This window comes from Urocampus carinirostris, chromosome 17 (assembly GCF_059441175.1).
Source record: "Urocampus carinirostris isolate Australia breed hairy pipefish chromosome 17, RoL_Ucar_1.0, whole genome shotgun sequence".
In the NCBI taxonomy this organism is placed as follows: Eukaryota; Metazoa; Chordata; class Actinopteri; order Syngnathiformes; family Syngnathidae; genus Urocampus; species Urocampus carinirostris.
This window is the reverse complement of record NC_142365.1, coordinates 30,028,861-30,046,908: the sequence shown is the minus strand read 5'-3', so window position 1 is coordinate 30,046,908 and position 18,048 is coordinate 30,028,861. Positions and strand designations below refer to the sequence as shown.

Sequence of the window (18,048 nt, the reverse complement as noted above, 5' to 3'; positions counted from 1 at the left end):
AATAACGCTGTAAGTACAATAGTGCAGAGACCAAATGTGCAAGGAGTGGCAAGCTATAAAGAACTGCCAGTAGTGCAAAAAGTCAGATTAGCAGCCGTTAAGATTTAGGTTAACTATATGTTAGATTGACCTTTTAACAGTCTAATGGCCAGGGGGACTAGACTACTGCGGAACCTGGTGGTCCTGCACCGCACACTGCAGTACCTCTTCCCAGAGGCTAGCAGAGTGAACAGTCCATGATGGGGGTGAGAGGGGTCCCCGATAATGTTCTTAGCATGGGATAGGCAGCGCTTCTGGCCAATGTCCTGAATGGAGGGAAGTGTAGTCCCGATTATTTTCTCTGCTGTCCTCGTTACCCTCCTCACACTACCCCAGTCGGTAGCGCTGCAGCCTCCACACCACACAGAGATACAGCTGGTCAGGATACTCTCTATGGTGCCCCTGTAGAATGTGATGAGGGAGGGTGGGGGCAGGTGGGCTCTCCTCATCCTCCGCAGGAAGTACAGGCGCTGCTGTGCCCTCTTAACCAGTGATGCAGTGTTCAAGGACCAGGTGAGTTTGTTTGTAATGTGCACCCCTAGGAACTTGATACTGCTGACAACCTCCACAGCCTTGTTGTTGATGCAAATTGGGGCATGGTTGGGCTGGTTTTTCCTAAAGTCGACAATGATCTCTTTAGTTTTGTCAACATTCAGGACCAGGCTGTTGTCCCTGCACCAGGCCACCAAATGCTCCACCTCCTCTCTGTAGGCCAGGTCGTTGTCGTCCCTGATGAGGCCCACCACTGTTGTGTCGTCAGCATACTTCACGATGTGGTTTGTGGCGGACCTAGGGACGCAGTCGTGTGTCATCAAGGTGAACAGCAAGGGGCTCAGGACACAGCCTTGGGGAGAGCCCGTGCTGAGGTAGATGACATCTGAGATGTTCTGACCTATCCGCACTGATTGGGGTCTGTCACTGAGGAAGTCCAGCAGCCAGTTCCGCAGGGGGGTGTTGAAACCCAGGAGTCTCATTTTGTCTACCAGATGTTGTGGGATGATGGTGTTGAATGCTGAACTGAAGTCCAGGAACAGCATCCGCACATGGGTGTTCTTCTCCTCCAGGTGTGTCAGGCTCAGGTGAAGCGCAGAGGAGATGGCATCCCTGGTGGAGCGGTTTGTCCGGTAGGCAAACTGAAAGGGGTCGAATGAGGAGGGGAGACTGGAGGTGATGTGCTCTTTAACCAGTCTCTCAAAGCACTTCATTATGATGGGAGTCAGTGCAACGGGCCGGTAATCGTTGAATGATAAGATCTGGGGTTTCTTTGGCACAGGGATGATGTTGGCAATTTTGAAGCATGATGGTACTTTGGCTTGGTCTAGCGAGGTGTTGAAAATGTCTGTTAGTACACAAGCCAGCTGATCGGCGCACTCCCTAAGTACCCGCCCCGGAATGTTGTCCGGGCCTGGAGCCTTCCTTGTGTTGACCCCTCTCAGGGTCTTTCTCACGTCGGTTGAGTCCAGGTGGAGTGCTCTTTCGTCCTGATTTGGAACCGCTTTCGCTGCAGTGGTGCCGTTTTGTGCCTCGAACCTTCCAAAGAATTTGTTGAGGTCATTCAGAAAGTCCATGCTAGTGTCCTGCACTGGGGCGGTGGTTGGCTTGTATTTGGTAATGGCCTGAATGCCTTTCCACATATCCCTGGTACTGGTTGTATTGAGGAAACGTTCCTGGATTTTTTGACTGTGCGTTCGCTTTGCTAGTCTGATAGCACGGTTCAGGTTAGCCCTCGCTGATCTCAGCGCCTCCTTGTCACCAGATTTAAAGACAAGGTTCCGTACTTTTAGTTGTTTGCGTATCTCAGCAGTCATCCAGGGCTTCTGATTGGCACGGGTGCATATAGTTTTGGTATTGCTGACGTCTTCTGCGCATTTACTGATATAGGCTGACACAGAAATGGCGTACTCATCTATATTTATTTTGTTGTTGTAAGTGGCAGCCGATTTAAACATGTCCCAATCAGTGCAATCAAAGCAGTCCTGTAGTGCCTCCATTGCCCCCTCAGACCACACCCTCACCTGCTTCACTGTAGGTTTTTCTCTGGTCAGCAGGGGCTTGTATGCTGGAATTAGCATAACAGAAAGGTGATCTGATGAGCCAAGGTGGGGGCGGGGGGCTGCTTTATATGCACCTTTGATGTTTGTGTAGGCCAGGTCTAATGTGTTCCTACCTCTTGTAGCAAAATTTACATGCTGATGGAAATGCGGGAGAACTGTTTTCATATTGGCCTGGTTAAAGTCCCCCGCCGCAATAAAAATGCACTCGGTGTATTCAGATAACTCTAGCATAAAGAACACGCTTACCAAGCCACTCAGTGAGCGAAGGATGAATCGATATTTGGAGAGATCTCAAGATGGATGGAGGTTGTAATATGGATGAATGGAATGCAGGAGGTGAGATGAGTGGATGCATGGTGGTTGTATTACAGAAGGCAGAACATGGATGTAGGTGAGGAGATCTTTAGGTGGCTGGAGGCTATAATATGGAACAACAGATGTTTATAATATAGTATATAGTTGATCAGACAGTCAAATTCAGGAGAGAAAACATCAATGAAATGCGGAGCTTGCAGAGATCAGGAGAGGACTGTAAAAAAAACATCAAAATATAAAAATCGGAACTGTTCTAAAGGTCTTTCCCCAAGCCCTCTAGTTTTATTTTTAAATCTCAGAGGTAACAAAACACAGATCAACCCTATTAGGGATATAAGTCAAAAAACTGCAAGCGTGCAATAAGTCAAAATAACCCCATTATAGCATTGTTAGCATTCGTATTTGCAAGTGTTTAATTGTCGAATAGAGAACAACAGTGCAGAAGCTCAATAATAATCAAATTAACTCAACCCTGGCATTATAAGCAATCTCATTTGCAGGTGTTCAATGGTCTAAACAGAGAACAAAAGTGCACAATAATGCAATTTGAGTCAAAATTACCTAACCATGGCATTATAAACAATCAAGTCAAGTCATGTTTATTTTTATAGCCCTTAATCACGAGAAATCTCAAAGACCACAAACTATTACAGACTACAGACTATTATTGCACCATCCCTCTTATCTAAAACCTACATGAAGACAAGGAAAAACTCGGCATGAGGAAAATGAATAAACCTTAAAGGGACCGCACATGAGGTAAACCCCCTTCCAGGATGACCAGGCTGCAATGAATGTTGCAAGGGCATCAACAAACAAAACACAAATATCATCAACATGAATTATAGGTCTAAGGCAGGTTGTGTGACAAATGGGTGCATGGTGATTGTATTACAGTAGGCAGAAGATGGATGGAATAATAGATGGGTTGACATACAGTGTGACGCAAAAATGTCCAGACACTTTGACATTATATATCCAATAAATATTTTTTTATATTTCAGGTCTGGATTAAGGTTTACGTATATTGGCTTTACGTTCAGATATAAAAAAAAAGATCTGAAAATATTCTAAAAATGTGAAAATAAAGCTCAAATGCAGAGTTTGCACTCAGCTTTATTTTCACATTTTCAGAATATTTTCAGAACATTTTTTTCAGAACAAGTGTAAGCCATTATCTGCCGTACTTACTCAAAATAAATTTGAAATAAAAAATAAAAGCTTTTGGCTATTTAAAGTAAAAGTGTGTATACATTATTTGGGACACGGTATGGATGGGTGGATAGATGGATGTGCAGACTGAAGGATGGAGGTTGTATTATAAAAGGTAGGTAATGTGGATGAATAAATGGGTGGATGAAAATTAGATTTTTAAAGGTGGGATGGGTAGATGGGTGGATAGGTAGAAAGGGGGGGAGTTTATTGGATCGTGGTTTTAAGAAAGAGGATGGATGAATGAAAAAAATCGGTAGATAGTGGTTTTTTAGAAGATGAGATGGATTGGTAGATGAAAGGTGGGACATTAGATTGATGGGATTAGCTGGTGGTTGAATTACAGAAATTTAAAGATGGTTGGAGGGATATATTGACATGTCTGTATATAATATATATATATATATATATATATATATATATATATACACACACAGTAAAGAAAACAAGTATTTGAACACCCTACTATTTTGCTATTGCTCCCACTTAAAAATCATTAGGGGTCTGAAATTTTCATTCTAGGTCCATGACCACTGTGAGAGAGATGAACGAAAAAGAAAAATCCAGAAATCACAATGCAACAATTTGTGTGATACAGCAGCAAATAAGTATTTGAAAAACCTGTGTATCATTCTGAAGAATTCTGACCCTGAAAGACATGTTTGTCCACCCATTAGAAGGCTACCTGCACTCCATGTATCATCCTGAATCGGATGCACCTGTTTGAGGTCGTTAGCTGCATAAAGACACCAGCCCACCCCATACAATCAGTAAGACTTTAATTTGTAACATGGCAAAGACCAAAGAGCTGTCCAAAGACACCAGAGACAAAATTGTACACGGCTGGAAAGGGCTCCATAGCAATTGCCAAAGCAGCTTAATGAAAAAAAGTCCACTGTTGGAGCAATCGTTAGAAAATGGAAAAAGCTAAACATGACGGTCAATAAAAATCAGAGTGGAGACCCATGCAAGATATCAGATTGTGCGGTCTCAATGATTCTAAGAAAGGTGAGGAATCAGCCCGGAACTAGAAAACAGGAGTTGGTCAATGACCTGAAAAGAGCTGGGACCACTGTTTCCAAGGTTACTGTAGGTAATACACTATGACGTCATGGTTTGAAATTATGCATGGCACGAAAGGTTCCCCTGCTTAAACCAGCACATGTCAGGGCCTGTCTTAAGTTTGCATATGACAATTTGGATGACACAGAGGAGTCATGGGAGAAGGTTTTGTGGTCAAATGAGACCAAAATAGAACTTCAATGTCATAATTCCATGAAGCTTGTTTTGAGGAAGAAGAATGAAGAGTACAATCCGAAGAACAGCATCTCTACTGTGAAGCATGGGGGTGGTAGCATCATGCTTTGCGGGTGTTTTTCTGCTCATGGGACAGGACGAGTGCACTGTATTAAAGGGAGGATGAGTGGCGCCATGCATTGTGAGATTTTGGGGAACAACCTCCTTCCCTCAGTCAGAGCATTGAAGATGAGTCATGGCTGGATCTTCAAACATGACAACTACCCAAAGCACACAGATAGGAAAACCAAGGAGTGGGTCTGTAAGAAGTATATCAAGGTTCCAGCATGGCCCAGCCAGTCTCCAGACCTGAACCCAATCGAAAATCTTTAGAGGGAGCTCAAACTCCATGTTTTTCAGCGACAGCCCAGAAACCCGACTGATCTAGAGATGTTCTGTTTGGAGAAGTGGGACAAGATCCCTCCTGCAGTGTGTGCAAACCTGGTGAAAGACTACAGAAAACGTTTGACATCTGTAATAGCAAACAAAGGCTACTGTATCAAATATTACAATTATTTTCTCAGGTGTTCAAATGCTTTTTTCCAGCTATATCACACCAAAAAATCGTTAAAAAAATCATGCATTGTGATTTCTAGACTTTTCTTGTTGGTTTCTCTCTCACAGTGGACATGCACCTACGATGAAAATTTCAGACCCTTCCATGATTTCTAAGTGGGAGAAATAGCAAAATAGCTTGGTACTCAAATATTCATTTTCTTCACGGTGTGTAATGTATGTATACATAACTGATAGATATAAGGTTAGATAGATAGATTATGGTTGTATTATTTAAAGTAAGATAAGTGGAAATCATAAAAGATGGTATGGATTGGATAGTGGTTGTATTACAGAAGGCAGACGTTAGTTGGGTGGATAGATGTATAAACTGTCTGTATGGATGAAAGGATGTTGGCTATATAATTAATGGTGAGATTAATGGGTAGGTGAATAGATGTAGCATATGTGCAGTGGATATGTTGGTGCATGGCTGGATGTTTTTTGTGTTACAGACTGTGGTAAATGGTCGAATAAAAGTTAGAAGATGCATGCAAGTGGGTTGAATAGTTAATGTTGGTTGTCTGTTGTCCCAAGAGATGGATCCATCAAGTCCATTTTACTCCTCTTTTTGATGCTCAGGACCTAACGCAGCAGTTGCTCCTGATGCCTCCATCTCACATGTCGTCACCATCCCACTTCCTGATGTCCCAGAGCGCCCCTAACCACCAAGGTAACACCAACCTGCCTAGATCCCTTTAAATATCATGTGCAACAATGTGCCTGGTGCCAACTACCACAGCTCTCCTACCACACAACCTGATGTCACTGACAGGGCAAAACCAGAACGGCGTCCAACAGCATCAGCCCGGCTTGGCTTTGACTCCACAGGTAAGTGAAATGTGCCCCTCCTACTTCCCCTCCTTAGTCTTGGTACATAATCTGTACAAACAAAGCTTTACATAGCGCACTTGGATGTGCGACGATAAAGTTGCAGATCAACAAAGACAATGAACATTTGTCTAATCAAATATGACTAAGGTATGGATTTTTCCCTCGACATTTGGTGAGTGCAGATTGAGGCTCCTTGGAGGCTTATTCTAAGAACTGAAACAAAAATCAAAATGAAGGTGGCAAGGAAGTTTATTTTGTATTCATTTCTAAACCAGTACCACAGTCAGTGCAAAAAATACATTTTTTAATAGCTCCCACTTTAGTTTGCTTTGCCTGGTGAGTTGGTTCAGGTTTAATACTGCATTAACTTAACTGTTAAAATAATCAAATTAATGCATTAAATGCCAGGCATGAAAATACTTTTCCCCCATTAATTGTGAAAAAATGTGTCAGAGCAGGGGTGTAAAACATGCAGCCCGCAGGGTGGATTAGGCCCACCAAACGTTTGAATACGGCCCGCGTGACAATGCTAAGAGAAGCGCAAGAGAAAAATAAGGTGCATTTTTAAATGTAGCCACTGGATGTCATCAAAGCTGAAGCCACTCACAAAGCAACTGGAGCGTGATTTCTTCCTCTGACTACTCTCTTGCTGGCTCTCATTTTCCTCCCTATTTTTCTCTCTTCCTCTTCTCCCTCTTTTTCGCTCTTCCTCTTTTTTTCTATTTCCCTCTCTCCTTATTACTCTCTCCCTGTCTTTCTTTCGATGTCTTCTTTATTTCTCTCTCACTCTTCATTTCTGTTGCTCTCGCTCATGCTTTATTTCATACTTTTTCTTTTATCTCTCTTTTTCTCTTCTCTTTCTTTCTTTCTCTCTGTTTTCTTTCTTTTATATATTTCACTCTTTATTTCCCTCTCTTTTTCAGTTTTTTCCTCTTTCTCTCCCTTCCCATATTTCTATCTCTCCATTTCTTTGTTTTCACCAATCTCTTTTTCCTTTTTCCTCTTTTGCTCTCTATTACTCTTTGTTTCTTTCTTGCTCTTTTTGCTTTCATATCTCCCGCTCTCTTTCTTTCTTTTTGTAATCTACAAGTCAAGCCCCATGAGTTTATTTTTCTAGAGCTTCATGCTGATGTACACTGAAAAGGAAATTCTCACGTTTATAGACAATTACATTGCCATTAACAAAGTTGCAGAGACCAGTGATTTGCTTTGGAGGATTTTGATGTTTTAAGTAGTTTAATTGCTATCCGTGTTGTGAAGCTACTTCAAGAGTTATAGTTTAGTGTAAAGCCTAACAATCTATTGAGATGGCAAATGCAATTTTGATTTCAAACTACTGACACTGTAGATAGCTCTCCTTGTATAACAGGATCTTTATATAATTTTTCTTAGAATTAAAATGGAAATGTGTTTTCTGTTCGCTTATCAACATATACCTGAATTTCTTCCCAACAGAAATGCATCATAAGAGTTTAACGTTATTCCAGCCATTCCAATTCCTCGTCCATAGCGAAGTGGGACGGCTTTGGTTATAAACTCTCTGGCTGAAAAAGGGGCCCACCTCGGCCCTGGTTGCTGGTATCAAGTACTCTTGATCCATAAATGAACAATTGTTTTGAAGAAAAACTCATTGCATTACTCAAATTACACAAAAATTACAGTTGTTATGGATTACTACAACGTCACCACAAAATCATCAGCACCAATATACTTAACAAATTTGATTTTCACCAATGAAATATTGAAGTGACACTGGTCCAGTTGTTGAATTTGTTAAAGGGACTTTGTGTATTATTAGCGCCTTCCAGTGGTAAAACAAAACTTCATTCATTAAAAAAAATGTTGATTTGAATAATAAGCAAAAATAAACGTACATTTTAAAATAAGTACTCGTAAGTCAAGAAATTTGTATTAATTTTACGTAACTTGAGGCTTGCCTGAAGGGAGCTGACATGTTGCTGCAGTGGGTACCCCCAAAAAATCTGGCTGGACAAAAAAACAAGAGGTAAAATGTTGTAGTTTTGTCACTGATTCTTTTTGTATTCATCCTCATGCTTTCTAGCACTCATTTTCGGTGGCACTACACAATAAAACATCATCTAGTGCTCAGGTTGACATTGTCCTTTCACCTTTACAATCTTGGATGGAGACACTTTAACATTTTTGATTTTGCTGTCTTGTTGTTTTTTGGCTCGATCATCTTTTCATCAATTTGAATGATTTTCCCAGTCTCCGCTGAAGAAAAGCAACCCCAGAGCATGATGCTGCCAGCACCATGTTAGACAGTGGGAATGTTTTCAGGTTGATGTGCAGGGTTACTCTTACACCAAACCCAACACTTTGAAATCGAACAACAGCAACATTGCTGTTCCCTTCACTCACTATTACGCAGGCGATGCATTTTACACCCAGGCCTTTAGCTCCAGTCTGAATTTGTGATGTGTTTCGTTAGCAGACGCATGGCACTCAAAGCCTGTCTTTTGTAACGAAATTCAAGTTAAACAAGACGATATAAACAAAGAAGCATAATGACGGATAATGCATAAAAAGTCAGAGAGAGAGAAGCTTGGCCCTAAACGTAATGATCGACATTTTAGCCTGACTGGCCTGAAATTTGGGTCAGGCTTGAGCTTGGGCTTAAAATCTAGCCTTAAGGCGGAAAGTGGTAAATAAAACCTATTCCCGCTTAAGAAAAACTTGCTCACTTAGGAGTTGCCTGACCTTTTGCTATTGAATCCACACAACAATATATTTACTTTTGCAGCTTAATCTCTTCGAGGTTAATGGTTGTTGGTGTGATCGCTTTGGTAGATTAGCGCCCACTAGCCAATTATAGTTTTAAAAAAGACAACGGTGACATTTCTGCTAAGAGGTATTCAGGCATCAACTTGGAATCTGACTGGCTAAACGGACAGCTTTTTTGAAGACTGATCTTGAGGTACACGCTCTTACGGATTTTTTGTGAAGGCTTCCAGGATTTCTGAGCCTAGCAACAACTAATGGCTGAAACATGATTGGCTTAATGCTTAAATATAGAGCAAACATCTGGAAGCAGTGTAACAGAGGAGAAGCAATGAAAGGAAGCTCACAATTTGGTATTGTAACGAAGTATTGATGGACAAAATATGATTAACATCACATGATTTCAAATATTTTTTTTTGCCAGCAGAGAAGACTTTGCATGCACTGACTGCCCACCACTACCATTACACAGTTACTTTGCATCGATTCCCACAGGATTGCTCAAGTCAAAATAGGATCATTTATTGCTCTTTTTTTAACGGGAAGTAATTCACTTGGTTTCCATTGCAGGCCATGAGCCGCTCGGGCCCTTTGGGTCCGTCCCTGGACCATCTAATGGACATGTCCCACCTGCAAATGCACAAGCACGCACCAGCCCCACCTCAAGATGAATCCAGCGACCTTGAGGAGCTTGAACAGTTCGCCAAATCCTTTAAGCAGAGACGCATCAAACTAGGATTCACGCAGGTAGGCTCCCCTAAACATGTTTAGCTTCGCCCAATATGACTGCTGCCTCTTCTAGGGTGATGTGGGCCTAGCCATGGGCAAGCTGTATGGCAACGACTTCAGCCAGACCACCATCTCCCGCTTCGAGGCGCTCAACTTGAGCTTCAAAAACATGTGCAAACTCAAACCACTGCTGGAGAAGTGGCTGAGAGATGCAGGTAGATTACACAAAAGTCAAGACACCTATCTTGGAATACTGTAAACCAGGGGTCGGGAACCTATGGCTTGCAAGCCATATATGTCTCTTCATAAATACATCTGGCCGGGAAAAAATGTTTTTCGGATAAAATTTTTAAACCCTGGCGAAAGAGTTTTTATGTGGTGTTAGAAAACACTGAGGCCTGCGCCGGACCTAGAATGTAAGAAATGGACACGAATTAACGTGTGTGGCTTTAGACCTTGTACGATGACAAACTTGAGGAACAGCTTCACCTGCCCCTCCTGATTACACTGGTTGATATCATTTTTTCCGCTGGCAGAAAACTCGCCGTCTGATTGCCTGAGCGGCGCCGCCTCGCTGCCTCCATTGATGGAAGGCTACGGACGAAAGCGCAAGAAGCGGACCAGCATTGAGACCAACATCAAACTGACGCTGGAGAAACGCTTCCTTGACGTGAGTTGCAAATATGGGCAGGTTTTGCAAAAATACTGCCTCTGTGTTTTCATCCAACATCTTGCTACTCTGCAGAACCCTAAACCCAACTCAGAAGAGATCACGCTCATCTCAGAGCAGCTGGCCATGGAGAAGGAAGTGATCCGGGTTTGGTTCTGCAACCGGCGTCAGAAGGAGAAGAGGATCTACTGCCCCGTCACCAGTTTGCCAGTTAAGACGCAGAGCTACAACTCCAGAATGGTTGGTGGCAACGCTCTCTTTTCTTGCCTTATGCTTTTAATATTTACCTTTTTTTCTGCACCTTAAAGCACACCGAATTTGAGGTGCACCTCCCAAAAATAGTCTTTTGTCATATTTTTTACATCGATTAGGCACACCAGACTATTAGGTACCTAAAATTGAGATTACAGTAAGAGCTTCTGTATGTCTTCCTTACTGGTTATATCAATGCAATGATGCATTGAATGATTAATCGATAAGTGTCGCTGACCATAGTCTCAAAACATTATATGCTATGGGAATTGAACCAGTGAAGTGGCGGTGAGAGTACCAACACTTTACCACTCGACCACCAGTGGTTTAGATAACATAAGAAAAGGCATGAGAGTGTATCCCATTATCACACTATTTTTACTCACAGTGACAGAAACACTGATTTGCATGGGTTAATTAGTTTAGTTTGATGGTGGAATGATTGATCAAATCTTTAACCATCGCTTATCTAAATTGCAAAAGATTGTATGCAACGGGAATTGTACCTGAGAAGTAGCGGTGAGAGTGCCAGCAGCGCCATGCCTCTGTGTTGTGTTAAAGAGTACCAAATTTGGTGTTTAAATGGTACAAAAACGTAGCAGCTTATGGTCCAGAATTTGTGGTAATTAAAATACCCCCAAAATAAATGAACTTTTTATGAATCTAAAGCAGGGGTCTGCAACCTTTTTGGTGTGGAGTGCCACTTTTAAATTTACTTGTGAATCAGTGTGCCACACCAAGATTAATGACTCTCACAATATGTTTTTATATCCAACAGAGACTCATCTCATATCATCTCATTAGCTACACCGCTTATCCTCAGTAGGGTCGCGGGGGTGCTGGAGCCCATCCCAGCAGTCATCGGGCAGTGGGCGGGGGACACCCTGAACTGGTTGCCGGCCAATCGCAGCGTTATATAGACTACAATCGCTTAATTGTTTTAATTAGCTCGCTTTATTGTTTTAATAAACGTATTATATAGAATGCGATCACTTTTGTCGGAAGCGCAGCAGAATACACGTTCATGCGAGGGGGGGAGGATTTTGCTGGGGAGTCTGATTTTAGGCACTACACCGTACCTGGACAAAGCGTGTTTTAATGTATCCGCCTTTTCAGACTCGTTCTTAAATTCATGTTCATGTTTTGTCTTGTAATGATGTTTAACACTTGACGTGCGAGGTACAACGCTCTCGAGGCATAATGCACAAACAGCACGATCATTTTTTGCACAAAGCCCCATTCGTCTGTCTAAGCTGGCTGGAAAGAACGAGATTTTTCCGCTCGAGGAGCTGTCATGATTTGGCTGTCGTGATTTGTTAATTTATCGCGCGCTGGTGTTTCTGTGGGAGGGTTAAAACACAACTCTCTCCTCCTCTGCGAGGCACTGCGCGGACACACGCTCACCGTAAAGCCGCTAAACAATGAAAGCGCGCAATGAAAGCGCGCAATGAAAATGTCTAAATTTCGGGTAAAAATGCGCATTTAAAAAAAAAATCATTATTACTTTACCGTACGCTCGTGTGCCACTGGTTAACCCATCGTGTGCCACTGCTGGCACACGTGCTATAGGTTGCCGAACCCTGAGCTAAAGCATTTAAAATCTGGTAATCTATTTTCCCTCCCCTCTTTTCTTAGCAGGCGGCAGCCTGCCGATCGTACAGCCCGCTAGCTCTAGGGACAGGTGAGGAAGCCGCCTTCTTCCTGGCCGAGGTTTCGTCTTTTTCTCAAATTGCATGTTTGGGTGCCCGCAGTTTCCTCCAATTCGTCCCCAAATTGCGCCAGCCGTGAGGTTTCCCCCGACGGCATGTCCATGTCTGTGGCCTCCCTACCGTCTCACCTCAGTCCCACGTCTTACAGCACTCCAGGGTAAACATTTTGCCATTTTCTTGATCCTGTTTTATTCATAATTCTTCATCCTTGTTTACAGTAATCCCTTGTTTTTCACGGGGTTTGCATACCTAAGAGGACCCACGCTAGTCAAGATTCGCAAAGTCGAACCCTTTGTTTGTTTATTCAATACTTTATTTAAGTCATGTTTATTTGTACAGCCCTTAATCACAAAAATATTTAAACCAAAGATCAGACCTTATTTGCATGCTCAAGAATTTGTTTAACAAAAATAGTACTGTACTTTTTAAACATTTTTAAATAATTTCTGTGCTGTCGAATTAAAATTTTGAAATTAATCTTGCCGCTTTATTGCACAATTGCGTTGCTTAAGGACACATTCCACTTTATTTCACATACTTTGTCGCCATCATGTGGATGTTAAGGAAAACTGCTTTTACTTTCTTGTCGTCAACACAAATACTAACGGAACCGTATTGGACCAAAAGATATGTCTGAGCCACAAAAAAAAAAAAAAAAAAAGCCTTACTTACGCCATAACAGGAAGGAAACACAGATAGCATCTATATTCATTGGAAAACAAAGAATGTTTCCTTTTTGCCCTTTTACAGAAACCATTAATGTTTCCATTTTCAAATATTTGCGCGGACAAAATGTCGGAAATATACAATATACTTAGAAACAAGATAAAGATTTTTAATGTAGTTTTTTTATTATGACTCAATAATAATCATTCTAATGAGTTAACATATTAGTAATAATACAATAATATATTCATAATAACTTAATGTTTTGTTTATTTGTATTTAGATTTTTAATGTATTCATAAAAATGTTAATCAATTAAAATATAAATATAATAGTGAATATATATATATATATATATATATATATATATATATATATATTAGTGTATAACATATTAACATACGCAAGATATTAATAACTATATATCATATACTTATATACTGTTTAATGCAATTTATCTATTGTAATGACTCCAATAAAATATATGTTATAATAATGTTAGAAAATAATATATTTTATACATAAGAATTCATTTTTTTAAATTTGCATATTTCTTCTGTATTTGTAATAATTGTAGTCAATAAAAATTTTGAAGACTGAATATATATATAACATATTTATTGATAACCTTAACAAGATATTATGTGCTCGTCTTTGTAATCACCATCATGTTTGGTCTCTTGGTCCGGAAACACGTGTCGTGGTTAGAAACAAGACAAACATTTCTAATGCAATTTATCATCATCATGACTCCAATTATATGCATTTAAAATTATAACATTTTTTGGTAATAATGTATAATATTATAATAACACATACCGTAATACATAACTCTTTTCAAATGGGATTTTTAGACTGTATTTTTTTCATTTTACTGTAAACAAACTGTAACAAAAAACACCTAAATGCATTAAATATAATACAACTTAAGGCTAGGTGGTATAGAATTGATGCAATTTAACCTTAACCTATCAGTCTTTTGCTAATCTAGTTTGAGGTGATCTAATCAGCCAATCTTCGTATTTAGTCTTAACAAATGAATAACTTAACGGCTGCTGTAATTGGATTACTCTAAAAAACACAATGTGTTTGTTTGTGTTTCCTGCATTTCAGACACTGGTATCGGTGGAATTCCAGCGGGTATCCCCTTTGAGGCACTACTTTCATATTGTGTTTTGTTGTTGTTTTTTTGGGGGGGCAGTGTACAAAGAAAAGATTCCAAAGAAGAAGAGTACTTTCAACAAAAAAAGAAACAAAACGAAGTCTGAAGTCAGTACTCTCTGTCAAGAAAATCTTGACAGTCCAGGTATACACTTGTACGGTGGGACTGTTATAAAAATAAATACATTTAAAACATCTCCTTGATCTTCTACCTTATCGTGGTGGAGGAGTTTGTGTGTCCCAATGATCCTAGGAGCTATGTTGTCGGGGGCTTTAAGCCCCTGGTAGGGTCACCCATGGCAAACAGGTTCTAGGTGAGTGGCCAGACAAAACGCAGATCAGAAGACCCCTTATGACGAGAAAGAACATTGGTCCTCAATTTCCCTCGCCCGGACGCGGGTTACCAGGGCCCCCTTCTGGAGCCAGGCCTGGAGGTGGGGTCCTCTGGCGAGCGCCTGGTGGCCGGACCTTTGCCCACGGGGTCCGGCCGGGCACAGCCCGAAGGGACGACGTGGGACCTTCTTCCCTTGGGCTCACCACCTGTAGGAGGGGCCAAAGGGGTCGGGTGCGCAGAGAGCTGGGTAGCGGCCAAGGGAGGGGTCTTTGGCGCAACGATCCCCAGCAACAGAAACTGGCTTTTGGGACATGGAATGTTACCTCTCTGGCAGGGAAGGAGCCCAAGTTGGTGTGTGAGGTAGAGAAGTTCCGACTAGATATAGTCGGACTCACCTCCACACACGGCTTGGGCTCTGGTACCAGTCCTTTTGAGAGGGGTTGGACTCTCTTCCACTTTGGAGTTGCCCGTGGTGAGAGGTGCAGAGCATATTACTTGCCCCACGGCTCAGCGCCTGTACGTTGGGGTTCACCCCAGTAGACGAGAGGGTAGCCTCCCTCCGCTTTCGGGTGGGGGGACGGGTCCTGACCGTTGTTTGTGCTTATGCACCAAATAGCAGTTCAGAGTACCCACCCTTCTTGGAGTCCTTAGAGGGTGTGCTTGAGAGCGCGCCCCCTGGGGACTCCCTCATACTGCTGGGAGACTTCAACGCTCACTTGGGCAATAACAGTGAGACCTGGAGGGGCGTGATTGGGAAGAACGGCCCCCTGACCTGAACCCGAGTGGTGTTTTGTTATTGGACTTCTGTGCCCGTCATGGTTTGTCCATAACGAACACCATGTTCAGATATGGGTGTCCATATGTGCACTTGGCACCAGGATACCCTAGGCCGTAGTTCGATGATCAACTTTGTCGTCGTTTCGTCGGACCTGCGGCCGCATGTTCTGGACACTCGGGTGAAGAGAGGGGCGGAGCTGTCAACTGATCACCACCTGGTGGTGAGTTGGCTCCGATGGTGGGGAAATATGCTGGTCCGACCCAGCAGACCCAAGTGTGCTGTGGCCGTGAGGTAGTCAGTGCCTGCCACAGCGGCAACCCTCAGACCCGTTGGTGGTCACCGGCAGTGAGGGATGCTGTCAAGCTGAAAAAAGAGTCTTATCGGGCCTTCCTGGCCTATGGGAAGCAGCTGGCAGGTATCGGCTGGCCAAGCGGAATGCGGCTTCGGCGGTTGTCGAGGCAAAAACTCAGGCATGGGAGGAGTTTGGCAAGGCCATGGAAGCCGACTTCCGAACGGCTTCGAGGAAATTCTGGTCCACCATCCGGCGTCTAAGGGGGGGAAGCGGTGTGCCATCGACACTGTGTATAGTGGCGACCTCGACCCGGGACGATGTGAATCGGTGGGCGGAGTACTTCGAAGACCTCCTCAATCCCACCGACACGTCTCTGGGGAAGCAGAGCATGAGGACTCAGGGTTGGGCTCTCGTATCTTTGGGGTTGAAGTCACCGAGGTGGTCAAAAAACTCCTCGGTGGCAGGGCCCCGGGGTCGATGAGATCCGCCCAGAGTTCATTAAGGCTCTGGATGTTGTGGGCGTGTCATGGTTGGCACGCCTCTGCAACATCGCGTGGACATCGGGCACAGTGCCTCTGGACTGGCAGACTGGGGTGGTGGTTCCCATCTTTAAGAAGGGGGACCGGAGAGTGTGTTCCAACTACAGGGGAATCACACTTCTCAGCCTCCCTGGTAAGGTCTATTCAGGGGTACTAAAGAGGAGGGTCCGCCAGGAAGTCAAATCTTGGATTCAGGAGGAACAGTGTGGTTTTCGTCCTGGCCGTGGAACACTGGACCAGCTCTACACACTCTGCAGGGTCCTTGAGGGTGCATGGGAGTTTGCCGGTCTACATGTGTTTTGTGGACTTGGAGAAGGCATTCGACTGTGTTCCTCGGGAGGCCCCGTGGGGGGTGCTTCGGGAGTATGGGGTACCGCGCAGTCTTATCCGGGCTGTGCCGTCCCTGTATGCCCGATGTCAGAGTCTGGTCCGCATTGCCGGTGTTATGCCGAGAAATGCATCCCTGGCATGCATTACCGTTCAATTACATTCACAACAAATACAAAGACAAAGTGGTTTTTGTTATATGTTCGCTATTACATTCCCGAAAAGTGATATAAAAGTTAGATAAAACGAGATAAAAGTGGTTATAGTAGCTAGGGGATGCAAATCTCGGCAGGGATGCATTTCTCGGCACAACACCGGCAGTAAGTCTGATTCGTTCCCGGTGAGGGTTGGACTCCGCCAGGGCTGCCCTTTGTCACAGATTCTGTTCATAACTTTTATGGACAGAATTTCTAGGCGCAGCCTCGGTGGGGATGGAGTCCGGTTTGGGGGCCAACAGCACCACGTCACTGCTTTTTGCAAATGACGTGGTGCTGTTGGCTTCCTCAGGCCGTGATCTTCAGCTCTCGCTGGAGCACTTCGCAGCCGAGTTTGAAGCGGCCGAGATGCGGATCAGCACCTCTAAATCCGAGACCATGGTCCTCAGTCCGAAAAGGGTGGCATGCTCCCTCCGGGTTGTAAGTATTTCTTTCGAATTATTGTATTACAGTCTGATCATTTATGGTAGTAATACTGTAGTAGTATTTTTTCTTTTCGGAATTAAAATGACATATTGGGTCCCTGTTTTTAAGCACTAAATTAGGAATTTTATTTTGTATTAATTTTTTAGGATCTCTGCAGTAGTAATTGTTGACACGGTCAGACAGAAAGACAACAGGGGCAAAGCTGGAACCCCAAAAACATTTTTGTCCGTTTAAGCACTCAATCTGATATTTATTCTGGTAGCATATCTGTTGATTTTTTTTTGTAGTATTACTATAGTACTATTTTGTATTATGGACTCATTATTCCAGTATTTGTAGTGCCTAACACGCGAAAGGTCCCCGGTTCAAGAGCAGCTGGAAACATGTTGTCCTGGAGAGGCTGTACTTGCCCAAGACACACAACAGGAAATAGTGCCCCTAAAACCCAATGGGTTAAGGGATCCAACCAACCTTTGTAATATTTGTGTATATTTATTTTATCAAAAATAATACGTCGGGTCCCTGGTTTTAAGCAGAACAGTTGTAGTCATTTTGTAGTAGTTCTTTGGTAAATATTTTGTGGTAGTCACACAAAAGGGACAATGGGAAAAAAGCTCGAACAAAAAAAAAGTTTTTTATTAGTAGTATCATATCTACCATTATATATAACGTCATCATACTTCTATCATTTTCGTTCGGCGGGCCAGATTAAAAAGCCTGTGGCATTCAGGCCGCAGTTTACCCATCATTGCTCAAGGACAGGGGTCTCTATTGTAGCTCACCAGTGCTGGGTCATTGTAAAATTTTAGTAAAATTATTCTTTTATTGGTTGACTGTGTCCATTTTTCAATAAATAACCCTGTAATGATACAGTAATAGAAAATCAGATAAGTAAATTTCAGT

General features: G+C 42.7%; 1 protein-coding gene across 2 annotated transcripts in view; it reads left to right on the top strand.

Moving 5' to 3' along the window:
• pou2f3 (POU class 2 homeobox 3) overlaps positions 1-14,391 on the top strand; it is a 41,721-nt gene extending 27,330 nt beyond the window's left edge. For both annotated transcript variants that reach the window (XM_088321077.1, XM_088321076.1), the window contains 9 exons: positions 6,054-6,144; positions 6,214-6,302; positions 9,618-9,794; positions 9,850-9,991; positions 10,313-10,446; positions 10,522-10,686; positions 12,334-12,379; positions 12,450-12,564; positions 14,187-14,391. In XM_088321077.1, coding sequence (XP_088177203.1) covers positions 6,054-6,144; positions 6,214-6,302; positions 9,618-9,794; positions 9,850-9,991; positions 10,313-10,446; positions 10,522-10,686; positions 12,334-12,379; positions 12,450-12,564; positions 14,187-14,226 — 999 coding nt within the window. In that variant the 3' untranslated portion in view covers positions 14,227-14,391. The remainder of the gene's footprint in view (positions 1-6,053; positions 6,145-6,213; positions 6,303-9,617; positions 9,795-9,849; positions 9,992-10,312; positions 10,447-10,521; positions 10,687-12,333; positions 12,380-12,449; positions 12,565-14,186) is intronic.
• Positions 14,392-18,048: the final 3,657 nt, after the last annotated feature.